Below are 13892 nucleotides of genomic sequence, written 5' to 3' on the forward strand. Positions count from 1 at the left end.
GAAAAACGGAACCCTTGCTGCCCTTGGATTTCTCTGGGAGTATCATATTCCTCTCTGCAGGCAGCTCTTGAGTTCAAACTTTTCTTAGGCATCCTTGTTGAAAATTAGTTGACCATATGTGTGTAGATTTATTTCTGGGCTTTCTATTTTGTTCTATTGGTCTGTCTGTCTCTGTGCCAGTACAATATCATTTTGATGACTGTAGCTTTGTAATATATTCTGAATTCAGGAAACTTAATGCCTCCAGCTTTGGTCGTTCTCAAGACTGACTTGGTTATTTGGGGTCTTTTGTGGTTCTAAATGAATTTTAGAATTATTTTTCTATTTCTGTAAAAAATTCCATTAGGATTTTGATAGAGATTGCATTGAATCTATAGATCAATTTGGGTAATACGGTCATTTTAATCATATTAAGTCTGACTTCTACAATTAGGACAACATGGATGAACCTTGAGGACATTAGGCTAAGTGACATAAACCAGTCACAGAAAGCCAAATACTGCATGATTCCACCTCCACATGAGGTATCTAAAATAGTCAAATTCACAGAATTAAAGAGTAGAATGAGAGTTGCCAGGGTTGGGGGTGGGAAAGAAATGAGGAGTTACTAAACCAGTGTGCATAAAGTTTCAGTTAAAGAAGATGAAATAAGCTCCAGAAAGTTCTAATACAGTGAACCCACGGTCAAAATAATGTATCCTACATTTAAAAATAAGAACGTAAATCTCATGCTAGGTGTTCTTGCTACAATAAAATAAAATAAAGAGATCCAAATGGCAAAAGATACATTTAAAAAATCATTTTTATTAGAGGCTGCTATTTTAAATATACACGTTAAAGAGAACACTGCTCAGGCTCCCAGACTGGATCATTTGAGCAATGATAACACTAATTATAAGAATCAACCCTAGAGACCTCCCTCTTTCTGAAAATTAATCTGAAGGCAATTATAGAAATAGAGGAAAGGAATACGAAGTGGCAGGATGGTACAAACACTATCTGGTATAATTTCTAAAAATTCTGGATCTGGAAGAGGAGGGATACACGCTTCTTCTGACCATCAAAGTTCATGTCCTTTACCTGCCACTTCTTTTCCAAATATATTCCCCAGGCCCGGGTGGATTTTGTGTGGGAAAGTGAACAATGTCATATTAAATGACTTCATATTCGCCATGACATAGGCAATTTTCTCCTGATAAGATTTCTTTTATAGAGCTGACCTTTTGGATTCATCTTCTTTGAAATTGTGGACGAGGGGCTGCAATAATCTGCTGATGTGCTGAAGGCCGGAGCCCCTTCCTTACCTGTAATAACAATCTCTCATCGCCTATGACGGCAGCTTGGTTCCAATTAATCACTTCAGAGAATGGCAACTCCCATCCGTTGCTGAGCATCACAGGGACACAGGCGGCCTGGGTGAAGAAGGGGGCTTCGTGAATGTGGGGAAGTGGCAGGGGAGCCTTCCAACTGGAGGCGACATCACTACAAGTTCAGTTACTGGCGTTTCTTCCTTGGGTCACTGCACGGATCCTGAACTGCTTAGGGCCGAAGGGGAGGCGGCCTGGATGAGCCACCAAGTCACGTGAAGGCTGTGCATATCCAGCCGAGATTTTAATGCTTGCAAGTCTTGCCCTCGAATGCTAAAACCCCATTTCTATTCTAGTACATGGTTTGGCTGACCTTACTTCGACAGAGACGACTGGCCTCGTTCGAGAAGTTTTATTGATGTAACAAAATCGTCCACCAACAACATCCTAGCATAAAACCAACCTTGAATATAAACCGTTTTGTCAATGCAACTGCCACAGGTCTGCTTGTGAAGTGGTTCACCCCACTGTTAGGAGCAACAAAGAGCAGAATGGGGCCTGGCATTCCTGATGAAGCCTTCTGTGGACTGCACTACCACAGGGTGCTCACCTTTCCCTTGCAAAGCAAACACCTCCTCCCGAACCTTGCTCCACTCACCGTGGAGGGGGCCAAACCAGTCGCCCCAATATACTGCCTGCACAGTGATCTGTCAGCCAAGAAATGCTGGGCTAAGGACCCAGTTCTGGTTCCAAATAACTCATCATCCAAAGCGGAGAACAGTTGGCTTCATGGGGCATCCCAAAGAGGCGACAAGAACATTAGTGACCGTGTGCTTCACAGAGCACACTGGGAAGGACCTTCAGGAGGAGGAAGCGCTTCTGTTGGAGGGCAAAACACAGAAGGGAAGAGAACAGAGAAGCCAAGGGGCAAGGAGTGGAGGAGCACAGTCTCAGCCGGGAGTGTGCTTTCTCAAGATCACGGAGGGCTGACTGCAACTCCCAAGTGCAGACGACGTGCACAAGTGTCTCAGCAGGTGAGGCAGCCCCAGAGCTGCATAGCCCCGGAACAGGTGGGCCAAAGTGAGGACGCCGCTCCCTGGGCCTCACTGTCAGAATTTAGAGGCACCAACTGAGTGGGGTGGACAGAAAAGACGATCTGGGGAGCACCACCGATAAGCCATGTTCCTAAGCTCATGCTCTTGAGACTGGCTTCCAGGATTGGGACAGCGTCTCTGCAAGGAGCCCAGCCAGGCCACTGCTGGCCAGTCAGATCTACACCACCACCACTCCCCCCACCCCCCAGTTTGCAAACATATCCCTGAAGAACCCATCCTCCCTGGTGGTGAAACTGTTTAATCTTCTCATGCCCAAAGACAGGGAGTAAATCCTCTTCCCATCTACCCCTTCCCCCCTTATAGAAAGTGTTGCAGACTTTCTTGGGATAACAGATTTCAGGTGTTCAAGGCCAACTATGCATTCTGTTTAGATCCCAGGTTAAACTCGCCCCGTCTGACTTCAGCCCTCAGCCCTCGTCCGCGGAGGTTTCAGTCTCTTACCTGCAGAGCCTCCAGAAACCTGAAGGACCCAAGCCTGCGACCACGAGGAACCAGACAGAAAGTGGCATTGTGCAGCATTTCCCGATAATCATACCTAGAAGGAGAGGAGGAGCAATCAGCAAACGAAGACCCATTAGGAGTGGGGGGAGTAAATGAACATCTGTGGGAGCACACCTGCATGAAATTACCCAGAGCAAATCAGGAAATACGCTGGGCTGGGCGGGCAGTTCTCACTTTCCCTTGGGGCAGGTTGCACGAAGGAGAACAAACGTGAACTTTCATGGGGGACAAAGTAATTAGGGTCTTTTGCAGGCAGTACATAAAAGACAAGTCTGCTGGTCCCAGTAACAATTTGGCTTGCCCAGGTTTTGCTTCCAAAAATCAGATTTTTGTGCCTTGATGAAATGTCTAGTTCCCATAAGTTTAAAAAAAAAAATCACAGTGAGAAGTTCTTGTTTAATGCCGTGTCATTCAGCAAAACTAAGACTGTCCTTGTTCCTCACTCCATGCTATTAAAACCTACTCAGGAAACCTCCCTTACAAGCAGAAAACATTTACTTTCTCCTTCGAGCTGGAGTTCTTACATTTAACCGAGAATATTCAGCTATGCCAGACAAATACTTCTAAGAATGGCTGACATGACTTTAAGGGAAAGACAAATGAGACAGGAGGAGCTGGCCTAAGAAATGGAGAAGTATAATAGAAAAAAACATAGGGGGTGCAGAAAACTGGGGTGCACAAGAGAGGCTTGTTGCTTTGACTCAAATGCCACTTGATGGTATTACAGGGTTTTTGCACTTGGAAAAAAAAAAGGCAAAATATAACCTGAGGATCAGCTGTCTCTTCCTGCTGGTGAAGTGCAGGAAAAGCAAAGAGCATTTCATTTTGTTGAGGGCTATCACTTTAAAAGTGATGTCCACAAACACATTCCTAAACATGCAGTTTCAGGTTCATTAGGAGTTGAAGCAAACTTGGGAAGCCAGGAATGGCTCGTGTCCTGTGCGAGCCCTGATTCTCAGAGCTAAGATGAAATCTCTCTTTTTTTTTGAAATCATTCTCATTTTTTAAGAGCTTCCAGTGCTCGGCAGACAGGTGTGACTTTGACAGTAGCATATGTCACCAGCATTTTCTGACTCTAATAGTCTAATTTAATCATAGCCTCAAGGCATCGGATTCTTCCCTCCTCGTTTTGGGGTACTGATATATACGTTTATATTTTTAAAGTCCACATCTATTTTTATATTCTCATACAAACTAGGCATATGGGAGTAAGCCAATTTTCAATTATAAACCCGTCATTAAGAAGAGACATCATGCAAAGGACCATTTGCTTAAACAAGCTTGTACAACTAATTTGCACAAGAAAAGGTCACCGTGAATGGATTAAGATTATCTCCACTGAGAGTAAAATAAAAACCTTTGCTGGATTAATTAAACTGCAAAATAGACTTGAAAGGAGAAAAGATTTTTAAGAGGGCTCATATTTGACTAAGTCAGAAATATTAAATTATGATGGTAATGGCTGCTTCTTTGCTCACCAAACAGAGAGAAATAATTGATAAGTATCTTCAAATTCAACTGTTAAAAATGTTGGGATCGCTACCTAATGAACAAAGAGGGAAATATGTGCACACACACACACAAATATACCTATAAAGTTTTAACTCAAATTGTTTTAATATAAAAAGGTCAAACACACTTCAGACTACGGCAAAGTTTAATAAATGCCCAGAATAGAAACCCCTGAGGGACGAGCACAGAAGGTCCTACTCCTCATCATTAAGCTGCTAAAAATGTAAAACCCTATTAATGCTCTGGATTGTAACAAGTTTCAAAGTTGCCAGTTGCAGAATTTACTTTAGGGAAGGAGTGGAGGTAGAGGGAAGGCAGAAAACTTAGAGCAAAAATTCAAATGACAGTTATTCTAGGGTGTTGATTTTTAAGTGGTGGTACAGGAGCAGTATTTGCTGACGTAGAGGATAACGCTTGCGTGACTGAAGCTTGTGTTCATTCACGCAACAGGTGATGGGAGACTTGGGACGAACATTCTTGCCGCTAGGTAGCTGTGACATTACAAAGAAAACATGAGCTCTCTAGGACTCAGTTTCCTCATCAGCAAAGTGATGAGAGATTGTTTGAACATCCCCTTATGACTTTATGCTACTTTAAGGTAAGAAAGAAGAATGTCCTTTCAGAATATCCCACTGCTCCTATGTTTCCATAACCCTTGTATAAATAAGTGTGTATATATGTAGAAGTAGCTATCTGCTCACGTGTCTACAATGCATGTTTAACGTGTGTGTTGTTCCTACAAACACACAAAGACACATAGAGAACATGTACACACAAAACTTACAACAGTAATTTTCAGAATTCTAACCATGCTCACTCAGCCCACGAACCAGCTCCTCCTCTGGGCTCTAGTGATGGAACCTGCGAATTGTGTGTTCCAAATGAAGGATAATGATGCCCTGCAAGGAGGACAGTCTTTAGAGGTGGGCCACACGTGTGTTTGGCACCCTTCTGCTCAGCCCTTCAATGGACCCTCCTCTCCATTTTGCCATGTTCACACACCTCACCTCTACTTCCTTCTAAATGCTTAAACTCATTCATTTTTTTTTTAGTCATTTTCTCAAGAAACACAATGTTCCAGGCCCTGTTCTAGTCCTGCAGACGTTGTGTGGAGAAGATCCCACTTTAGTTGCTAGACCTACCAGAGAATCCTCTGATAATCCAGAAATGCAGATGAGAACTGCGGCTATAATCTGCTGAGGGTAATTGCATCATAAAGTATGTTCGAGAAGGCTAGCCTTGCACAGTGAGGCACTAGGAACTCTGGAGACACTCTCCCTAGCATAACAACAATTTAGCTGATAAAAATTATAAAAACATTCACTTAAAGTTTCTGGAAACTGTCCTAAGGATATAATGACAAATGGAAAAACATTTGTTCAAGAAAACCTACCAGATCTTGGCAAGAACAGTGAGCGTCTGTGGCATTTGAGCCATGACCTGCTCCATTACCAACCCCTCCCAGCTCCACCTTCTAGAAGCTCCATCTCAGGCAAGTTCAGTCAAGAAGACTGGGCTCCCTCTCCTCCCAGTTCCCGTCAAGAAAGTGAAAAGACAACCCTTAGAAAATAAAAATTACAAATCTTCGAATAAGAGACTTGTATCCAAAATAGGAATAGGAATTCTAACATTGAACAATCAAGAGACAAATAATCCAATTTGAAAACATACCACGGATTGACTAAATGTTGTTCCAAAGAAAATATACGAAGTGCCAAGCACGTAAAAAGATACTCAACATCATGAGCCATTAAGGAAATGCAAATCACCCACGAGGATGGCTACCATCAGGAGAACAGGTGCTGACAAGGCTGCAGAGAAACTGGAACCCTCACATATTGCTGGTAGAGAGGTAAAATGGTACGGTCACACTGGAGAAAAGTTTGGCAGTTTTGTTTAAAACTAAAAATGGGATTAGCATATGACCCAACAATTGCACTCTTGGGCATTTATCCCAGAGAAAATGAAAACTTATTTTCACATAGAAACTTGTCCATGAACGTTCACAGCAGTTTTATCCTTAATAGCCCCAAATGGGAAACTATCCAAATGTCCTTCAATGGGTGAATGATTCAACAAACTGTGGCACATCTATAGCCTAGAATAGTTCTCAGCAATAAAACGAAATGAACTCTTGATACACACAACATCCTCAAGGAAATTGTTAAGTGAAAAAGTCGATCTCAAAAGGATATATACAGCATTATTATTTATATAGCATTCATGAAATAACAATTGTAGGGATAGGTAACAGATTAGTGGTTACCAGGGGTTAGAGACGGGGGAAGAAAGCTAAGGAGAGGATGGGTGGAGTGAGGGAGAGATAGCCTTCTTAAAGGGACTAATTCTCTCTCCCCAATTAAGTTTAGCAAATGTATGTCACATCAAAATGATAAACTTCTTTAAAACAAAAAGTAGGGCAGCCTGGGTGGCTCAGCGGTTTAGCGCTGCCTTCTGCCCAGTGTGTAATCTTGGAGACCCGGGATCAAGTCCCACATTGGGTTCCCAGCATAGAGCCTGCTTCTCCCTCTGCCTGTGTCTCTGCCTTTCTCTCTCTCTGTGCCTCTCATGAATAAATAAATAAAATCTTAAAAACAAAAACAAAAAGTAACACACGATATCCTAAGCAAGAAGGTAAGCAGATAAGGCATGTACCTCATTTCAGAGAACGTTCAGCTTTAATTAATAAATGGTTTTGTTACCCTTTTCAGATGGGTATTAAACTCCCCATTTGTACGTGGTGACATAGAAGTTAGAACAGTTTTCATAAATGACTGCAAAGGAAAATGCAATAAAACGACACAACCTGAATTTAACCTAGAAACCAGGAACCACTCTATGGCCATAATAATTTTCTCCTTAAAGTTGTACTGAATAATGGATGGGACACACCCCATTTAAAATGGGCCATGTAATAATGCATAATTGAAGTCCTTCCCCTCCATATGAAACACATTTTTGCTGGCAGCAATTTAGTGCACCTGAGGGGGGTGCAGTGTGGCAAGTGCAGGGGTTCTTCAAATGTGTTCTCACAGCCGGGAGCATCACCTGCACCACCTGGGAACTTGGTAGAACTGGGAATTCTTGGCCTTGCTAAGACCCACTGAGGTAGAAACTCCAGGGGAAGGGCCCAGAATTCTGTTTTAACAAGCCTTCCAGGTAATTAGGATGCATCCTAAATTTTACACTAAGAGCTTAAAAAAAAAAAAGTAAGGGGGATCCCTGGGTGGCGCAGCGGTTTAGCGCCTGCCTTTGGCCCAGGGCGCGATCCTGGAGACCCGGGATCGAATCCCACGTCGGGCTCCCGGTGCATGGAGCCTGCTTCTCCCTCTGCCTGTGTCTCTGCCTCTCTCTCTCTCTGTGACTATCATAAATAAATAAAAATTAAAAAAAAACTATTTAAAAAAAAAGTAAGTTAAAAGGTCAGGAATACAAAGCTTAGTGAATAAGCAGATTTAGACATAGCCAAACCTGGGTTCAAATTTCACCTTTGCTATTTACAAGCTGAGTGATCTTGGGGAAGTTATTTGTCTAAATCTTAGCTTCCTCATTGGCAAAGTGGAGATACTTCTACCATGAGGCTCAGATGATACCATTTAACTCAAACACGGGCATATCATAAACAGCCCATAAATGGTAGCTATTATCATTTATGGCTCAGAATATAATGGAAAACAGAGCCCACTTGAACAGTTAGAAGACCTTGCTTGAGGAATTTGGGTTCTGGATCTACCGCTTTGTATGAGGTCCTGTGCAAACGGAGTTCTCTGTGCTTCAAAGTTGTGAAGGCCAAAGGAGATCATGTCCAGACCCTATAAACTGCCACGTGAGGTGCACCTGCAAGTTATTGTGGTAAATGACCTCAGGATGAGAGGAACAGAACTATTTTTTTTTAAAGTAACAATGAAATAAAGAAAGTAAAGAAAGAACAGATCCACCAAGACCGAGTCGGAGAGAAATGCAGGACAGACCCTTTAAAACAGAATGCAAGGGATCCCTGGGTGGCGCAGCGGTTTGGCGCCTGCCTTTGGCCCAGGGCGCGATCCTGGAGATCCAGGATCGAATCCCACACCGGGCTCCCGGTGCATGGAGCCTGCTTCTCCCTTTGCCTGTGTCTCTGCCTCTCTCTCTCTCTCTCTCTCTCTCTCTCTCTCTCTCTCTGTGACTATCATAAATATATATAAAATAAAACAGAATGCAAACAGAAGCTGGGAATCACAATAGAACAGCAGCTTCTAATTGAAAGGATTCTGCCTTATTATCAAAAGCTACAGAGACAAGGATGCTGCTGGTGCAGGGTGCCAACTGGTCCTCCTGCGCTTCCCACAATTCCTCCGTAGCATGCACAGTTGCCACAAGAGCCTGCTTTTTGCTAATCAAAGACGGTAGGCAAGAAGCAAGTGATCCAGCCTCTCATCCCTGTAGCCAGACAATTCTAGTCTCCCCATGTTGCTACAGTTTGTCTCAAGTATTTATTTGTGAAGTAAGCAAACATCTACGCTATCTGTTCCCTCCAGTCTGCCTCCTCGTAAGTACTTAATCTTCTTTGCTTACACCCAGGTTTGAATCACATCCCTTAAGAGAAAAAGAAAGAAAACAAAAACAATTTATGATGCTGTAGTTCCACAAAGTACACGGGGAGAAGGGAAATAAAATAACTTCCTCAGCACCTCCTCTGTGCTTTCTTTTATTCGATCAACAAACATTAATTAGTTGAATGCCTGCCGTCAAGCACTACTCAAGGAACTGATGGTCCAGTGAAAAGGCAGATGCGTTATTGTTATTCGGTGAGGGAATATGATGATCCATGATTGTTATTTAGCAATAGGATGGAGGCGCAAGGTGCATAACGACGCAGAGAAAAACAAGAGCGACAACCTGGCTTTGGTGGGGAGACTTGAGGAGCAAGAGTGCCTCCAGGACCAAAGGAAAGTGAGCTAATTATTAATGGAAAAGGGAGGATCAGCATGGCGAGGCTGAAAGGAGGCAGTGGGCATTTTGGGGGGTAAAAACTGCACGGCAAGAACAGATATCAGGATGAGAGAACTGACCACAGTTGGGGAGGAGTTGGGAGGGGATGGGGGAATGAAACTGCTGGTAAAGGTGGGGTCCCAATGGAACAGCTGTGTGTGGTGTCTCCTGGAGCTCAGACATGATCTTCTGCAGTGGTTGCGAGTCACCGAAGGGGCTAGCAGAAGAATGACACGTTCCCAATGGGATTCTTAGGACTTGATAGAACACAACTGCACAGGTGAGTGTTTAGCTCAGTCTGATAACCTTGCTAACGATCCAGGTCACAGCAACAGAGCCATCAGGGCACCAACTCCAGATTTTCTGGTTGTAAGAGTATCTGCCACCCACCACGTCACGATGCCTCCTTGGTCAGCTCACATAAATGCAGAGACTAAAAATACATTTCTTTCTTTCTTTCTTTTTAAGATTTTATTTTTAAGTAATCCCTACACCCAATGTGGCACCCAAACTCACAACCCCCAAGTTCAAGAGTTGCGTGCTCCACCGACTGAGCCAGCCAGGCAGCCCTGAAAATACATTTCTTATGGAGCAAAGTCCTAAGCACTTCACCTAGTTTTGAGCACTAGTAACAGATGGCTACGACCAAGAGGACCCGGTCTCCTCTACTCAAAACTCTGCATCACATCACAACAGCAGTTCAGTCCAAGATGTGCTGTTTTTTTTATTAATCATGTTGCTGTAGATGCTTTCTTGGCCTTTACAGATTGAACACATAAAATTTCAATTGTTTTTGAGAAAATCCAAGGTCCCTAACATGTAATAACCCAAGGCATAAATGTGAACTGAGAAACATATCTTTTATTTAGAAAATGGGTCCAGCCGGCCACCACAGTATGGCTCTTTGATGCCCTGTGAGCATACACATACAGAGAAGTACAGGCCCCTGTGGTCTTTGAGGACCCACGAAGCCTCAGTTTCCTCACTAGCCACTCACGTAGCATTTGTGCACATGAATGAGCTCCAGCATTGGGTAAGTGCCATGAGCTACACTCAGGTGTGGTGCTGAACCTAGTGGACCACATCACCTACAGCCTCAGGGATGCTTAGTGGCCGGCGGTCGGAAGGCACTCGCTATTTGGAGATGGTGTGATTTCTCATGCTGGCAAGTCTTGCTTGAGCACTGCCTGCTGCTAGAACCTCAGGGGCACCCGGTCATGCCACAGCTTAGGACTTTATTTTTTTTATAATGCTCCTCCAAATGCAACTGTGGGTCCTGGGCTATGCCCTGCAGAGAGCAATGGTTGGCTACAATGAGGGACGGGTATCTACATTCATCCTTTCACATATCTTGGCTATCCACAGAATATCATGCCCTTTTTATTGTCCATTTGTAATCGATTTCAACGTAGGGAAGGGAAGGAGGGAACATTTTGCAGGGCTCTAGCTAGGGGCATGAGACCTCGTGGAAGCGTGGACTCTTGCACACACATGATCTCACTTAAACCTCACAGCCACACTGGAAGGTGGATATGGTTATACCAGCTTCCCACAGGGAAGAAGAGAGTCAGGAGACACTTGGAAGCAAACACTCTGTCTGAATACACTGGATCATAACCCCATTTTGTGTCAAAATTCCCCCACCCCATCTCTACCCAAAACATCTACGGACAACTCAGAACTTTAAACTTCGACTGCATGGCCATCACTACCAACATAAACTAATGAAAACAGCATGCGCCAGGTGCACCTCTTCCCTCAACACAGGCAGAAGGCCACTTGGTGGTCTTCTCAGTTATAGCAGCCACTTGGTTCCCCCTCAGTTAAATAGCAGTTCAATGGCTAATATGTAAAAGCAAGTGATAAAATATGACAGCCATTAGAGGTAACAATTATTTTTTTTAATATTTACTTATTTATTTGAGAGAGAAAGAGAAAAAGAGAGAGAGAGAAAGAGGCAGGAGAGGGGAAAAAGGAGAGGGAGAGAGAATCCCAAGCAGACTCTGCACTAAGCACTGTGCACAGAGGCCGAAATGGGGCTTGATACCATGACCCTCGGATTGTGACTTGAGCTGAAATCAAGAGCACCCGGCTTAATCGGCTGAGCCACCCAGGTGCCTCTAAAGGTAACAATTTTAATAATGATACCTCTACCCCCCACCCCACCCCCTACACACACACACACACACACACACACACACACACACAGATCACACGTTTCCTGCAGGCAGGGCAACACCCTGTCCTCATTATTGCACTTTATCCCTACAACAATATGTGAAACGCCCCATTTTACAGGGGCAAGTAGAGCAACAAAGGTTTTACGAGGCTTATACAAGAGATCACATTGAACAGAATCCACAATATACTCTCTTGCCTCCCAGAGCTGCTGAGAAGGAAGGAGCGACACGGTGACAGCAGCGGAGGTGAAAATGAAAGACCTCTACCACACTGTGCCCGGTGATCTCAGATGCTGTCTGATGGAGGTGATGGGAGCACCAGCTTCTATGCTCAGCAACACCAAATTTCAGATCGCCCCAAGACAAATGCAACTCCAGGACCCGTGGGTCTCAACAACTCTCTGGTTAGAAAGAAAGCATTTCTGGAAATGCTACATGAAGTGTCACCTGGGTACAGGGGGACAGAAGAGGGAGGGAGGGGAATAAAGCCAGCAGCAACAATGACCTCGTGTGGATAAATGGGTCTGCTGGAGGTACACCAAGGTCTGGGCTGCAGGAGCTAAATGTCTGTGACAGGCCCGAGGGCAAGTGGGAAGCCCGAGGTCATTATCTTACCATTAGCTCTCACCAGGCTCTGCGCCCAGGAGCCTGGCCAAGGGGAGCGGAGCCGACAGCACCAGCTTGGAGCGTCTGCCCTGAAGGGCAGCCCCCCCCTCAGGGACAGGCTGAGGCTGGGCAGCAGGCAGTGGCAGGGGCACATCTCAGCACCCCCCCTTCCTTCCCCTGCCCTTCCTGCACTCCTGGAGGAAGCCTCACAGAGCCCCAAGTCTTGGCCAGAGACCCCCTTGCTGCTCACACAGCACCCCCGGGCTGACCTGTCTATTGCTCATACTGTATTAAGTCACCCATTTTCTTGTTTTCTTTCCCTGGGCTCCAGGAGACAGGGCCCTGGTCCTACTTTCTGTTGAACTAGGCCCCCCCCTACCCCCCCCACCAGGGCTTGGCTTATAGCAGCCACTCGAAAAATAGTGAATGGATGGCAAATGCTCAGATGCTCAGCATCCGTTAGGTGTGCAGGGGCTTTATTTTTTTCTTCCTTTTGTACATTTTCTTTTCTTTTTTGTTTTTTTTTAAAGAGATTTTTTATTTTTTTAAGATTTTTTAAATTCATTCATTCATTCATTCATTCATTCATTCATGAGAGACACAGAGAGAGCGAGATAGAGGCAGAGACACAGGCAGAGGGAGTAGCAGGCCTCATGCAGGGAGCCTGACATGGGACTCAATCCCCGGTCTATAGGATCACGCCCTGGGCTGAAGGCAGTGCTAAACCGCTGAGCGACCCGGGCTGCCCCTTTTGTACATTTTCTATCCCTTCTTTTCTCTCTCTTTTTTTAAGATTTTATTTATTTATTCGTGAGAGATACACAGAGAGAGGCAGAGATATAGGCAGAGGGAGAACCAGGCTCCCTGCGGGGAGCCCGATGCAGGACTTGACCCCAAGACCCTGAGCAACCCAGGGGCCCTCTGTCTTTATTTCTAAAGGGCTGGCAACGTGTTAAAATTTTCATTTTCTTTCTGCACACTGGTGAGAGTGGGAAATTTGTTTTACCGGCCCTGATAAATAGCATTATTTGCACATCGAGTCAAACATATGGGCAGTACTACTCGAAGTGAACCCTCTTCTGGCCTGCCTCCACGTCTGAGCTGAAGAAGAAAAAAACCAAAAAACCAAGAAAAAAAAAAAAGAAAAAGAAAAAAAACCAAACGGTACAACCTCCTCCTGGCTTCATAAGGATAAACACTGCTTGGTCCAAAGGCGGTGACTCCCCAGCCCCCAAAGAAAACTGGGCCCAACCCAGGGTTCTGACCACTTCCCTTCTTGAGCCAAGACATTCCTTCCTGCCTGGCCAGACTTGGCCAGCCCTGGGATTAGGAGGATGTCTGGAATTCCTGCTGGGCTGCTCTCATCACCAGGGCAGGTACTGCAGAGTGGCTGCCCAGTGGTGAAGAGGACATGCCCTGCATTCTTTGTCAGCGCATAAGCCTTTCGTCTGGTCCTTGCACTTAAATGATTATAAAATACCTTGAGAATCCAATTACAGTTAATGAAATGACAGCTGGCTTGGCTAACCTCACCTTCCTAACCCCACTCCTATTTTTGCCATTCCCGAGGCCTACCTCCTGACTTGGACAGTCAGGGCCAGGTCACTTCTGGGCCCTTGGCGCTGAATCAGCAAATGAGGCCTCAGAAGTCTGCGGAGGTGAAGAACTGCATCCTCCAGAAATTATGAGGACACCAACAT

General features: G+C 44.8%; 1 protein-coding gene across 1 annotated transcript in view; it reads right to left on the reverse strand.

Moving 5' to 3' along the window:
* EXT1 (exostosin glycosyltransferase 1) overlaps positions 1–13892 on the reverse strand; it is a 286034-nt gene that overhangs the window by 32572 nt on the left and 239570 nt on the right. The window contains exons 2-3 of the mRNA XM_055314008.1: positions 2864–2957; positions 1305–1412 (exon numbers count right to left, since the gene is read on the reverse strand). Coding sequence (XP_055169983.1) covers positions 1305–1412; positions 2864–2957 — 202 coding nt within the window. The remainder of the gene's footprint in view (positions 1–1304; positions 1413–2863; positions 2958–13892) is intronic.

The sequence above is a fragment of the Nyctereutes procyonoides genome, unplaced genomic scaffold (genome assembly GCF_905146905.1).
Source record: "Nyctereutes procyonoides isolate TBG_1078 unplaced genomic scaffold, NYPRO_anot_genome, whole genome shotgun sequence".
Lineage (NCBI taxonomy): Eukaryota > Metazoa > Chordata > Mammalia > Carnivora > Canidae > Nyctereutes > Nyctereutes procyonoides.